This window comes from Sciurus vulgaris, assembly GCF_902686455.1.
Source record: "Sciurus vulgaris genome assembly, chromosome: 10".
Classification (NCBI taxonomy): domain Eukaryota; kingdom Metazoa; phylum Chordata; class Mammalia; order Rodentia; family Sciuridae; genus Sciurus; species Sciurus vulgaris.
The window spans coordinates 63,866,183-63,881,723 of record NC_136470.1 but is presented as its reverse complement, the minus strand read 5'-3'; the positions used below and the strand labels follow the sequence as shown (position 1 = coordinate 63,881,723).

At 36.7% G+C, this 15,541-nt stretch overlaps 1 protein-coding gene across 5 annotated transcripts in view; it reads right to left on the bottom strand.

The window, feature by feature from the left end:
- SIDT1 (SID1 transmembrane family member 1) overlaps positions 1 to 15,541 on the bottom strand; it is a 101,563-nt gene that overhangs the window by 33,552 nt on the left and 52,470 nt on the right. For all 5 annotated transcript variants that reach the window (XM_079155395.1, XM_079155396.1, XM_079155397.1 and 2 more), the window contains exon 10: positions 773 to 816. In XM_079155395.1, the coding sequence (XP_079011521.1) occupies positions 773 to 816 (44 nt within the window). The remainder of the gene's footprint in view (positions 1 to 772; positions 817 to 15,541) is intronic.

Genomic DNA, 15,541 nt, shown 5'->3' with positions numbered 1-15,541 from the left:
CAGGTTGAGTTTGTGTCTTTCTAAGATTTTTGTGGACCCATTAAGTGGGGCAAAAACAGCAAAACATCTGCTACCAGTGACTTAAAAATCAGGTTCCCACTTCATCATCTCTTTTTCAGATTCTCACTCTGTGCCAAATAGCTTATGAGCACTGAGTTACTTATCTTGATTTAGGCTTTTCAAAAATGAACACTTTTAAACTTTTTAAAGTTTTGATAAAATGATCAAGCATCTGAATTCCTTTGTTCAAATTCTTGGACTGGAAAAGGGCAGATAACTCTGGATTATCCCCAACTATTATATTCTTTATTATACTTGACTAAGCTCAAACATTTTGGTTTTCCAGAAACCTAGTTAAATAACAAAAAAAGCTTCTACCTCAACCTGGGAAAAGTAAACTCTGTATTAGAGTTGACAATAAATTCTTACTGTTGTTCCCCAATTAGTTTTGGGATAAGATAAATATGAACAATTATTTCCAGGAAAAGAAGAAATGTTTTTAAAAGATGAAGGACTGACAGGTCTGTGAATACAAGTGACCCTCCAAGTAAAGGATCTTAGTGTGAGCTCCATATCTCAATAATTATCAGGTATAAAATCAATTCTCACTGGCTCTGCTTCTGCAGAAAGACTGAAGATTAGATTATGTGGGATAGGAATCAAGGGAGGGTTTGTAAATTGCAAAAGGCTGAGAGTCAAAAGAAGCACAAAAGGGATGTTACCACACTATTCAACAACATTTTGAATTAAAACCAGGGATTTTTTTTCTTACCATCATTGGAGCCAAAGCTTCCATCAATGGATTTTCTCTGGAACCTGCAAACAAGCACATATATGCTCCTAAGACAGTGAAAACCTCAGCATTTTACCTTTGTTTACTATGTACTTTGTTGAAGACTTGTCTGCTAGGATCTCTTAAAAATGAACCTTTGGATATGGGGAAATTGGAGCCCTGATACATCACCGTAGGAATGTAAAATGGTACTGTCACTTTGGAAAACAATTTCACATCCCTCTAGAAGTTAGTTACCATACGATCCAGGGATTCCATTCCCAGGTATATACACCATTCATTTATTAGATCAATAATTTATTAATTTTCAGATATAATTTACATACTGTAAAATTCACCCTATAAAGCACACCAGATCAATGAATTTTAATATGTTCACAAAGCTGTACAACTATCACCACTATCTGGTTATAGGACATTTTCATCATCCCAAGAAAACCTGTTCCCATTACCAGTCACTCCTATTGGCATCAGCTGCTGCCAGTATTCTGCTGCCCGCTCCACACACACCATTTTACAACCCAGATCATCAGCCTGCGAACATTTCTAGTCAGCCACTGGTCCACTCATCAGCCTGCAAACATTCGCATCAGTCATTGGTCTGTTATTATTAGCCTGTGAAATTCCACTACTTAAGAACAGCTCCACCACCATTCTCTCTCTCTTTCTCCCTCACTCTTGCTCTTGTGTGCACTCTCTCTCTCTCTCTCTCTCTCTCTCTCTCTCTCTCTCTCTCTCTCTCTCTCTCTCTCTCTCTCTCTCTCTCTCTCACCCTGCAGGCAGACACTCTGCCTGTCCACTTAATAAAATCTCTTGAGTGAGTTCCCGCATCCGGAGTGGTTTCTGGGTGCTTTCAATTCCTCCTTCCCTTTCTCCTGGTCCATGGCAACCACTAATCTTCTTTCTGTCTCTATAAATTTTCCTCTTCTGGACATTTTATATAAATGGAATCATACTGTATATGAAATACTATGACTGCTTCTTTCACTTAGCATAATGTTTATCGAGGCTTTTCCATGTCGTAGCATGCATCAGTACTTCATTCAGTCTTTTACGGTTGAATGGTATTCATTGTGTGTATATACTACTGTGGAGAGCAGTGGCTTGGACCATGGTCTGACTGCCTTGGAGCTGTGGCTGTGCTTTGCTCTGGGAACTTTCTGTGCCAAGGTGCAGGCCAAGATTTCCCAGGAGCTATGGTGATGTCCTGAGGAAGTTCTGTGCAAAGTCATGGAATTATATCAGTCTTGACCCTGGGCTCAGACACCAGCTGCCAGGGACAGAGTTCTGAGCATAACGAGAAAACCACACTATCTTGCAAGTGCTGTGGACTCCAAGCCTGCCTGCTTTGCAGAAACTTTCCCACAAATAACCTTTTGATGATAAAACCTATATGAGCAATGCACTGTACTAGCTCTCGGTCACTGTTCCTCCAACAGAGTTCAGTGTCCCACCGGGTCCCAGCTTTCTCTTTGTAAATGTTTGTGTGTCTTTCTTGATCCCCCCATCCCCCATCCTCCATCTTTAGGGTTCACCTATGAAGGTCATGGCATACTACATTCCATTTGTTTTCATTAGGTGGATGTTTTTATTGTTGCCACTTACTAGCTAATATGAATAACACTGTTACAAACATTTGTGTACACATTTTTCTGTGGATATATGTCTTCAATTCTCCTGGGTATATACCTCGGAGTGAATGACTGTGTGTGAGGTGACTCTGTGTTTAACGTTTTTCTCAAATTGTTTTCCAAAGGCTGTGTACTAAGAACACTTTTGCATGTATGAGGGTTCTAATTTCTCTACATCCTTGCCAACTTTTCCATTAAAAATTTTTAGTGAATGGCATGAATCTACATCATGTACAACCATAGAAATGAAATGATGTATCCCATTTGTGTACAATGAATCAAAATGCAGTCTGTAAAAAATTAAAAGATAAATTTAAAAAAAAAAAGAGTATTATAAAAAAAACTTTAGTATAGCCAGTCTTTTGGGTATGACATCTCATTATAGTTTTGATTTGTATTTCCCTAATGGGAAATGATATTGTTCAGCACCTTTTTATATACTTATTGGCCGTTTGTATATCTTCTTCAAAGAAATATCTACTTAAATCCTTTGCTGATTTTTTTTCCTTTACCCTACTATCATTTTATCATTGGGTTATAAGAATTTTTTTATTTAAAAAAATTTTTTATACATGTATATAGGTAATAATGTCTGTCTCAATCTAGTGTCCTTCCTATCACTACTGCCCCACCCATCCCCTTACTCCCTTCTGCATAATCCAAAGTTCCTTCATTCTTCTCTACACACCCACCACTATGGATCAGCTTCTACTTCTCAAGAGAAAACATTCAGCCCTTGGTTTTTTGGAATTGGTTTAGTTCACTTAGCATGATATTCTCCAGTTCCATTCATTTAGCTGCAAATGTCATAATTTCATTCTTCTTTAAGGCTGAGTAATATTCCATTGTGTATATGTTCTATATTTTCTTTATCCATTCGTCTGTTGGAGGGCATCTAGGTTGGTTCTATAGTTTTGTTATTGTGAATTGAGCTGCTATTAACATTGATGTGGCTGTATCCTATAGTATGCTGATTTTAAGTCCTTTGGGTACAAACTGAGTAGTGGGATAGCTAGGTCAAATGGTAGTTCCATTTCAAGGTTTCTGAGGAATCTCCACACTGCTTTCCAAAGAGGTTGCTCCAATCTGCAGTTCCATCAATGAGTGTACCTTTTCCCCCACATGCTCACCAACACTTATTATTGCTTGTATTCTTGATGATTGCCATTCTGACTGGAGAGAGATAAAATCTTAGAGTAGTTTTGATTTGCATTTTTCTAATTGCAAGAGATAATGAACATTTTTTCCTATGTTTGTTGATTGATTGCATTTCTTCTGTGAAGTGTCTGTTCAGTTCCTTAGCCCATTTATTGATTGGTTTATTTATTTTTTTGGTGTTAAGTTTTTTGAGTTCTTTATATATCCTGGAGATTAGTGCTCTATCTAAGGTGCATGTGGTAAAGATTTTCTCCCATTCTGTAGGAGCACTCTTCAAATTGTTGATTGTTTCCTTTGTTGAGAAGAAGCTTTTCAGTTTGAATCCATCCCATTTATTGATTCTTAATTTTATTTATTGTACTTTAGGAGTCTTGTTAGGGAAATTAGGTCCTAAGCTGACATAATGAAGATTTGGACCTACTTTTTCTTCTATTAGGGTCTAGTGCCTAAGTCTTTGATCCACTTTGAGTTGATTTTTGTGCAAGGTGAGAGATAGAGGTTTAATTTCATTTTGTTACATATAGATTTCCTGTTTTCCCGGCACCATTTGTTAAAGATGCTACCTTTTCTCCAATGTATATTTTTGCCACCTTTTTCTAGTATGAGATAACCATATTTATGTGGGTTTGTTTCTGTGTCTTCTATTTTGTACCATTGGTCTACATGTCTGTTTTGGTGCCAATACCATGCCATTTTTATTACTATTGATCTGTATATAGTTTAAGGTCTGGTATTGTGATGGCTCCTGCTTCACTCTTCTTGCTAAGGATCACCTTGGCTATTCTGGGTCTCTTATTTTTCCAAAAAAATTTCATGATTGCTTTTTCTAGTTCTATGAAGAGTGTCATTGGGATTGTAATAGGAGTTGTATTGAATCTGTATAGCACTTTTGGCAGTATGGCCATTTTGACAATATTAATTCTGCCTATCCAAGAACTTGGGAGATCTTTCTGTCTTCCAAGGTCTTCTTCAATTTCTTTCTTTAGTGTTCTATGGTTTTCATTGTAGAGGACTTTCACCTCTTTTGTTAGATTGATTCCCAAGTTTTTTATTTTTGTGGAAGCTATTGTGAATGGGGTAGTTTTCCTAATTTATCTTGCAGTGAATTTGTTGCTTATGTATAGAAATGCATTTGATTTATGAGTGTTGGTTTTATATTCTGCCACTTTGCTGAATTAATTTATGAGTTCTAGAAGTAGTCTGATGGAATTTTTTGGGTCTTCTAAGTATAGAATCATGTCATTGGCAAATAGTGATAGTTTGAATTCTTCTTTTCCTATTCCTATCCCTTTCATTTCTTTGTCTGTCTGAGTGCTCTGGCTAGAGTTTCAAGGACAATGTTGAATAAAATTGGTAAAAGAGGGCATCCCTGTCCTGTTCCACTTTTTAGAGGGAATACTTTCAATTTTTCTCCATTTAGAATAATGTCGGCTGTGGGCTTAGCATGGATAGCCTTTACAATGTTGAGGTATGTTCCTACCATCCCTATTTTTTCTAGTGTTTTGAACATGAAGAAGTGCTGTATTTTTGTTAAATGCTTTTTCTGCATCTACTGAGATAATCATATGTTTCTTGTCTTTAGGTCTATTGATGTGATGTATTATGTTTATTGATTTCTGTATGTTGAATCAACCTTGCATCCCAGGGATGAACCCCACTTGATCATGGTGCACTATTTTTTAATATATTTATGTATATGATTTGCCAGAATTTGAGAATATCTGCATCTATGTTCATCAGGGATATTGGTCTGAAGTCTTATTTTCTTGATGTGTCTTTGGTTTTGGTATCAAGGTGATACTAGCCTCATGGAATGAGTTTGGAAGGGTTTCCTCCTTTTCTATTTCATGGAATAATTTGAGGAGTATTGGTGTTAATTCTTCTTTGAAGATCTTGTAGAACTCAGCTGAGAATCTGTCTGGTCCTGGGCTTTTCTTGGTTGGTAGGCTTTTGATGATGTCTTCTATTTCTTAAAGTTGATCTGTTTTAATTGTGTATGTCCTCCTGCATCAGTTCGGGTAGATCATATGTCTCTAGAAATTTATCAATGTCTTCGGTATTTTCTATTTTATTTGAGTATAAATTTTCAAAATAGTTTCTAATTATCTTCTACTACTGTATATCAGTAGTATCTGTCATAATATTTACTATTTCATCATGAATTTTAGTAGTTGAGTTTTCTCTCTCTCTTTGTTAGTGTGGCTAAGGGTTTATCAATTTTATTTATTTTTTCAACAAACCAACTTTTTGTTTTGTCAATTTTTTCAATTGTTTCTTTTGTTTCACTTTCATTGATTTCAGCTCTGATTTTAATTATTTCCTATCTTCTGTTGCTTTTGGTGTTGACTTCTTCTTCTAGGGCTTTGAGATATAATGTTCAGTCATGAATTTGTTGACTTTTTATTTTTTTAATGTATGAGCTCAATGCAATGAACTTTCCTCTTATCATTGCCTTCATAGTGTCCCAGAGATTTTGGTATATTGTATTGGTATTCTCATTTACTTAATAAGTAATTTTTTATTTCCTCCTTGATTTTTTTCTTTTATCCATTCATCATTCAGTAGCATGCTATTTAGTCTCTGGGTGTTGGAGTAGCCTCTATTTTTTATTTCATCATTGATTTCTAGTTTCATTCCATTATGATCTGATAGAAGGCAGGGTAGGATTTCTATTTTTTTGTATTTGCTGAGAATTGCTTTGTGGCATAACATGTGGCCTATTTTAGAGAAGGATCCATGTGCTGCTGAGAAGAAAGTGCATTTGCTCTATGATGGATAACAAATTCTATATATGTCCGTTAATCACTGATTGCATCATTTAATTGTATAGTTTCTTTGTTTAGTTTTTGTTTGGAAGATCTATTCAGTGATGAGAGAGGTGTGTTAATGTCACCCAGTATTATTATGTTGTGGTCTATTTGATTCCTGAAATCAAGGAGGGTTTGTTTAAAGTACGTAGATGCTCCATTGTTTGAGGTTATGATTTTGTTATGTCTTGTTGGTGTATGATTCCCTTAAGTTCCCTTAAGCAGTATGAAATGTCCTTCTTTATCCCTTGTCTGATATGAGAATGGAAACCCCTACTTGTTTACGCAGTCCATGTGAATGATATGTTTTTTCCCAACTTTTCACCTTCAGTCTTTTTGGGTGTCTTTTCCTAGAAAGTGAGTCTCTTGAAGACAGCATTTTGTTGGGTCTTTTTTTTTTTAATTATTATTCCTGTCTGCCACTCTATGTCTTTTGATTGATGAGTTTAGGCCATTAACATTCAGGGCTATTATTGAGATATGATTCGTATTCCCAGTCATTTTGGTTTATTTTTGGTTTTTAACTTGATTTAGTTTCTCCTTTGATTGACCTTTCTTTTATGTAGTTCCTCCCTTTGCTGGTTTTCCTTGTTTTGTTTTGTTTATTAATTTCCTCCTCATGGAATATTTTGATGAGAATGTTCTGTAGTTCAGGCTTTCTAGCTGTCAATTCTTTTAACTTTTGTTTATCATGGAAGGTTTTTATTTCATCTTCAAGTCTGAAGCTTCGTTTTGCTGGATATAAAATTATTGGTTGGCATCCATTTTCTTTCAGAGTTTGATATATGTTATTCCAGGATCTCCTGGCATTGAGGGTTTGGGTTGAAAAATCAGCTGAAATCTGAATTGGTTTCCCCTATATGTAATTTGGTTTATTTTTCTCTCTCAGCCTTTAAAATTCTATCATTGTTCTGTATGTTAGTCATTCTCATTATAATGTGTCTTGGTGTGGGTCTGCTGTAATTTTGTACATTTGGGGTTCTGTAAACCTTTGTATTTGATTTTCCATTTCATACTTTAGATTTGGTAAGTTTTCTGATATTATGTCATTGAAAAGATTGTGCATTCCTTTGGCTTGAATCTCCATGTCTTCTTCTATTCCAATAAATCTTAAATTTGTTTTTTTCATGTTATCCCATATTTCTTGGAGGTTCTGTTCATGGATTCTTACCATCTTCTCTGCACGGTCAACTTATTTTCAAGAGTATATATGCTGTCTTCGTTTGAGATTCTGTCTTCCAAGTGGTCTAGTCTGTTGGTGATACTTTCCATTGAATTTTTAATTTGGTTTATTGTTTCCTTCATTTCGAGGATTTCTGCTTGATTCCTTTTTATAATCTCTGCCTCTTTATTAAAGTGATCTTTCACTTCCTGTATTTTGTCTCTAATACCATCCTTTATTTCAAAGATCAGTCTAACTATGTATTTTCTAAATTTCTTCTCTGACATTTCTTCTACTGTGTTGTCTATGGATTCTATTGTTGGAACATCTGGGTTTGTTTGAGGCACTTTGTTCCCTTGTTTTTTCATGTTGTTTGTGTGTCTCCTTATCTAGTGGTATGGAGCTTAGGCAGTAAAGATTCTACCCTGTAGTCTTTTAGTGTCCCTGAAGGCTTCCAGTACCTCACCTTTAAGGGGGAGATCAATATTAACAGCACCCAGTGCAAATGATATACCACCTTAAACCAAATGGCTCCTCTTAAGGCATTTACACTTTTGTCACAATAGACAAAAATGAAGTTTTCAATTATTGTCTCCAATATAAACAATACGTTTGCTAAAAGGTTTTATTGTTTTAAATGATGGATAGTGAGTGTAAGATGTGATCTTTATGAGGGAGAGAAGATAGAGGTAAAATTTATAGTAAGAGTGAGGGAGGAATAGAGGATGGCTGTTAGTATGAGAGAAGTGAGAAAGAGAATCTAGGGAGACAGGGAAGTGAGAGAAAAAATGTGTACAGATTTCTTTTCAAAAAAGTAAAAATATAGGATTACACAACACAACTGTCATATACTATTCAGACATCCCATTCCTCAACAAATCGACGTATGAAAAATATTTGGATTCAAAGATGGTGAAAGTGTGAGACTGCGGGCAAAAAAGAAAAAGAAAAGGAGGAAAGTCTCAATGGAAAATTGAATGATTGCTTCAGTTGGATTTCAAAAATATTCTCAGCTTCCCTTCTCTGCTGATAGGTGAAGCTGTCTGAAATTTGATGTTAGCTCCAGTCCACTGGATGCCAGACAGGTTGGGTGGGTAAGCCAATAGCAAGATACCCTCTCACCCTCTTCCAGTCTTTCCAACAGTTGTAGCTGGCCCCTTCCATCCCTGCACACTTCGGGAGTCACTGAGCTGGAGAGAGCTCAGTTTTCTCCAATTTCTCCAACCTGTGCTACCCGCTGGGGAACCACCTCAGTCTCCAACTTTCCACAAGCTTGCCAGACCCAGACAAATTCAGTTGCAATCTGACAGAACTGGGCTTTAGCTTTTTCAGGCTCTGCCTTGCTGCAGTCCCAAGATCTCAATGCCCTTTCAACTTGCAGAGACCCACCAGGGATGCACTCACACGAAGAAGCGACCATACAAAGAGGCAGCCAGATGGCAGCCACTACCACACTGAGCAGAAAGACCTCAGATGCAGGCAGACCTGCAGGTACCCCAATATATCTCCAGGCCCTGGCCTGAGTCCCCAGACTGAGGTGGCCACACCCCAAGATGGCGGTGGCCATGGCAGCAAAGTTGCAGTTCCTGGCTGTTGTCTCAAGATGGTGGAAGCCATGTGTAACCAAACCTGCAGGTACTGTGACAATGGACTTCTAGGCAACAGCCGGCAGCAGGTGATCCGCTGGCAGTCTGTGGGCTAACAGCAGACGATTGGTGGGTCTATGGGGATTTTTTAACGTAGTCTAGATACTAGACTCTTAGCAGATAAATAGTTTGCAAATATTTTTCCCCTATTCTTAGGTTGTATTATCAATCTTCTGATAGTTCTTTTTAAGCACAAAATAATCTCATTTTTATAAAGTTCAATTTATTTATTTTTTCTTCTGTTAGTTGTGCTTTTGGGGTCTAAGAGATTGTTGCCTAATACCAGACTACAAAAATTTACACCAATTTTTTTTCTAGGAGTTTTACAGTTTTGGCTCTTACATTTAGGTGCTTGATACTCTGAGTTAATTTTTGCATATGGTGTGAGGTAGGGGCAAAATGTCATTCCTTTTCATGTGAATATCTAGTTGTCCTAGCACCATTTATTGAAAAGAATATTTTGTCCAGTGAATTATCTTGGTATACTTGTCAAAAATTGACGATAAATGTAAGAATTTATTTTTGAACTCTCAATTTTATTCCACTGGTCTATAGCTTTCTTTATGTCACTCTCAGAGTCTTTGTTTATATACTTTGCAGTAACTTTTGCTATCAGGAAGTACGAGTCCTCCAACTTTGTTCTTTTTTCCTAGATCATTTTAGTCACTTAGGGTCCCTTTTTTCAAATATGAATTTTAGGATTCATGTGTCAATTTCTATAAGAAAGTCAGCTGGGGCTTTGATAAGGATCATACTGAATCTGTAGATCAGTTTGGAAGGTATTGCAATGTATGTTAGTTTTCTGTCACTTCTGTAACTGATTATCACGTCATCTCATGACTTAAAACAATAAAAATTGATTGTCTTACAGTTCTGGATGTCAGGACAATAAAACATGTTTTATGTAGTGAAAATGAAGATGTCAGTAGGGCAGTATTCCTTTTGGAGGCTGCAAGGAAGTCCATTTCTTTGCCATTTCAAACTCCTGGAGGTGTTCTGTGATCCTTGACCCACGGCCCCTTCTCCATTGCTGCAGCCTCTGCTTCCTCCTTCACATTTCCTCCTTCCATCTTTGGTCTTCTTGCTACCCTGCCATAAGGACTTTTGTGATTATACTAGACCCATCTGGGTAATCCAAGAAAATCTCCGAAACTTTATTACATATGCATGTAAGGTAACAGATTCACAGTTCTGAAGATTAAGACATGGACATCTTTGGGGGCCATTATTCTTTCTACTTCACCATCTCAACATTAAATCTTCCAATCCATGAACACAGGATGTCCTTCCACTTATTTTATCTTCTTTAATTTCTTTCAACAATGTTTTGCAGTTTTCAATGTACAGATCTTACACTTAATTTGTCAAATTCGATCCTGAATTATTATTATTTTTGGTGCTTTTGTAAATAGAATTATTTTCTCAAATGCATAATTTGATTGTTCATTGCCAGTACACAGAAATACAATTGATTTTTATATATTAATTGAGTACCCTGCAATCTTGTTGAACTCTGAACTTATTTGTGGAGTGATAAAAATGTTCTGAAATTAGATTGTGGTGATGGTTGTGCAATTGTGAGTATACAAAAATATATGAATTGTATACTTTGAAGGGGTGAATTTTATAGTGTACAAATTTTGTCTCAATAAAGCTGTTAATAAGCCAGATCTATCATTTGGGTCTGTTTATTAAAAAAAAAATTAAAATGTGAGTAACTTTCTTCTCTCAAAATGAGCCTCCATTTTGGATTGTGAGGTTGAAAGGGTTGGAGAGACTCACTGGGATTCAGAAATACTCATGAACTTTCAGGTGGGAAGCATAGAGATTGCACACCCTGATCCTAGTATGTTTGGTGGAAGAACCTTTCCTCAAATTCCTTTTCTTCTTAGGCCACAACAAACTCATCCCTGCCTCGGGGCCTTTGCTCTTGTTCTCTGCCTGGAGCACTCTCCTCACATCCTTCCATGATTGGCTTCTCTTCACCATTCAGGCCTTGGCTCTGAGAGACTTTCCCTATTGACCAAATGAATTCTAAAGTGGTGTCCCCAGTTCAATCACTATCACACACTATCACTAGCTGGAATTATTTATTAATTGCTTACTTGCTTGTATGTTTCTTCCCTCTATAATGGAAGCTGTAGTTGGACAAGGATCTAGATTCTTTTGTTCTGTTATATCTAACCTTTAGGACAGGACCTGGAATATAAGAGATGGTAACTACATATTTGTTGAATGAACAAAGTATATCACTACGAAAAATAATTACAATTTGGCCTGACTGTTCTAGCTGGCAAATGAGGCTGTGGTGAAGTTCTTTCTTAATAATTTTCTGGTCAGCAATTATATGAACATACAGAAGACCTTGTGTTTGGATTAACAGACTTTACTGCACATTTGCATTAGCTTTTGGAACTGATAAAATTCTTCATCAGAGGAGTTAAATGATTTACAAATCTAGGGTTAGGCAGGCAGTATCCAGTGAACAAATCAAAACATGGCAAATGATAATGAGTCTAGTTTGATTGCAAAATAGTTATTCTTTGTCAATCAAAAGACAGTGTCTACATCTTCATTTCCGGAATCTGGGCTGGCTTCATGACTTACTCCCCTTCCAGAAGTAGAATGAGGAGGAAGTACTTCTGAACCAACATGTTAAGGAGGCATCGCATTCTTTTGTATCTCTCTTTGAGATATAATAATCCCAGGCTAGCCTGCTGCAGAGACCAAGAGCAGCTGAGGACAATCTACAAGAACCAACTGACCTACCAGTGGATCACACTCTATGACTGCCTCCAGCTGAGATCTCTGAACCCAGCCCAGATTAGTAGAGTCAACCAGCTGACACATAGATTGAAGAGCAAACTCAAATATTCATTGCCATATGCTGCTGGAGTTTTTGTGTGTGTGTGTTTTTTTTTTTTTTTAAAGCAGCATTATTGTTACAATGGATAACTAATAAAAGAATGAAACAGAAGGTGAATACTCAGGATTAGGCAGTTTGGACTCAGCATCTGGCAGGAGTGTTTAGAAGAACAAATAAGAGAACACTCATGCGGTGTTTGACCTTAGACCTGCACATTCTTTATAGAATGTTGAATGGATTGGGGCTGGAAGATGGGCAGGAAATGATCTTAAGTGCCAATATAGCATAAAGACACTGGAATCTTAGCTCCCTGAGGGAAGGGCTCTGTCTTTTGTCAATATTTCTCACCCTGATCTCATAGCACAAATCCCACATGTACTAATACTAAGGTATAGGGAACCCATCAAGTATCAAGTAAATGGCACAATGCTGAGAGGGCTGGTTTCATATGGTTTTGCAGAAAACTTTGTTTCACTTAGTTCAGTGAAGGAAGAGATCTCCTATTAGCATTTTCCCGAGTCTATTCCTCTATTTAGAATGCCAAATGGTTCTTAAGACTCCAGATTTCTATTTTCAGTTTCTCTATCTTTGGAAAGAATGTATGCTTGTGCATTTGACTGCAGCAAAATAATTTGCAACTAGAAGTTTCAACAGAGCTTTAAACTACAAGTTTCAAAATTTGTGCTCACTTCAGTTGACTGAATAACAACTTTAGAGAGATTTCTAATCAGCTATTAATTTTTTGTCTCTGTGTTGATTATGCATGCTAGCTGTCTAAGACGTAATCCTGTTTTTTAAAATCTAAAACAGTAGGAGTGGAGATAGTTTAAGACAGGCAAAAGAGCTCCAGGACATTGGAACTCAACTGATGCTAAACTGGAAACTTTGGGGGCTCTTTTAAAGTTGTATCCTTGCTGGGGTGCTGTGCTTTTGGTCAGGCCTTGCTTGTCAGGACTGTCTTCCTTCACAAGCCCTGACCGCTCTGGACCCCTCTTGATCAGTCTGCCTAAGACTTGAGGATCAGAAGAGGAGCCCGGCTGCCTGAGTCCAAGTCCTAGCCCTTTCATTTACTGGCTGTGAATTCTTAGTCAAATTGCTTAATCTCTCTGTTCCTCAATTTCCTTAACTGTCGCATGGTGATAATAATAGTAAACACTGTTGGGGGCATGAGATGAGAAGAACTACAAAGAGGGCTCAGCACACTGCTTGGCACAGAACAGCTACCTGTTAAATATTAGTGACTTAATTATTAGTGACTATGATCTGATAAATTAATAGAGCTGATAATCAGTTAATCACATTCCAGGTATAATATTTGCCCTACCCTGAGTTTTTTTTTGTTTTTAACTTTTTATTTGAAAATAATTTTAAATTTACAAAGACGTTTCAAGGATAAGAATAGAATATAAAATATCCATATCCCCATTACCTACATTCACTTATTGTTACCCTATTACCCCCTTTGCTTCTATTGTTCTCTTTCTCCATATGTGTGTGTATCTGTCTGTCCATCTATTCATCTGTATATCTCAGGTATCTATCTAAATTTTCTTTCTGTACCATTTGACAAATTGCATTTGTTGTAGACTTTTACCCCTAAATATTTCCAAAGAGTAAAGGTATTTTCTTACATAACTACAATACAAGTACCAAATTTTGTAGTACAAGATCCAATCTGAAACCAGGTATTGTCTTTAGATGTCAGATGTCTTTATTCACCTTTGATGTGAAACAATTCCATATATCCTTTGTCTTTTTTTTAAATTTTGATTTACTGGACACAAATGGGGTACAACTTTCATTTCTCTGGTTGTACACAAAGTAGAATCACACTGTTTGTATAATCATACATGTACATAGGGTAATGATGTTTGTCTCATTCTATTATCTTTCCTTTCCCCCACCCCCTTCCCACCCCTTATTTTCCTCTATACAATCCATCCTTCCTCCACTCTTGCTTTTATGAATACTTAGTGTCTAGTTTTTCCACACGATTAGATTCAACACGAGCCTTTCTAAAACACCACCTGAGTGTTAGTGTCTACCTCAGGCTCACAAGGACCACCTTCTCCTTGTTGATATTAATTCTGATCAATGTGTTTGATTTATCCTGTACAGTTATTATCTTTTCCCCTTACAACTACTAAGCAATTAGTGAGGATATCCATTAGGGTCACACAAATATCTTGATCCTCATCAGATTTCCCCTCTGGATTTAGCATCCATTAAATATGTCTAACTTGATCTAGTCTTTACTATGATGTTTCCAAAATGATAATGTTTCCAATTCCAGCATCCCCTTTATATCTGATCCCCTTTATAACTGATTTATATCTACTAGTCAGCCCTTGGTCTTCTGCTATAGGCAAGAGTCCTCCCTTTTACTGTATTTGCTAGAGGCACCTTTCCCTAATGGGTACCTGTTTTAGTGAAGTTGTTGAATTCATTGGATATATATCTGGAGGTGTTTAAGTCCTTCCTTTATTTATGAATAGGGGCTCATGACTTTCTATTTCCCCCCCTCATGATTTGTAATTCATTGTTTTCAATTATTTTGATGCTTAAATTCTCCCAGATTTGGCTAATGGTGGTACCAGGTTCTTTAAAGGCAGTATCTCAACTCAAAGCTTCCTAAAGATCAGAAGAGACTTAGTTGACTCAGATAGTCCTTGGTCATTGAGACAGCTGTACTGTTGAGATAGCAGAGAGATCTTTCTTTCCTTCTTCTTTTTTTTTTTTTTTTTTGTTTTCTCTTTTTTTTATTAGAGAATTATAGCTATACATAGTAGTTGGGTTTATTTTGACAAAATCATACATGCAGGGAATTTGATTTCATTCCCCCCGACCTTCCTTCCCTATTTTCCTTCCTGTGCTCTTCTGATCTTTCTTTTGCTCCTTTATTTATTTATTTACTTTTGATTGGTGCTTTCTGTATGTACATAAAGGTAAAATTCCCAATGGTGTATTCATATATGCATATAACATGGTTTCATTAAATTCATTTCGTATTTCCTCCCCTTTCCTGACCCTCCACCCTCCCTTTGATCTTCCCTATATCTTTGTAGCAGAGAGATCTTTCTACAGACTGATTCATCTTGCCCAGTAATTATGAAACTCTGTGCTGGCTTTGTTCTCTTGACATATTCAAGGGGAGAAAGAACATTCATTTATTGTATACCTCCTGCCAGTCTTTTGTAGTTGTTTCCCAGAGAGCACAACAAAGAATGGAATTTTCAAGACTCAGCCCTACTGAGAGTCCAGGAAAGTTTGGCTTTTTTATGAGGGACTCCAAATTCTTGGGAAGAGAAATTTCCTTGGTCAAATTATGGCACAATTATCTCCTTTTTTCCCCCACAAGGGACATTTTACTGGAAGATTGATACTACAATAGTAGAAGAGCACCTGGTAATGTGGTATCAGAACATATTACTCCTTCTACTTATTGTACCTCAAGATTTATTTTAGGCATGAAATTTAC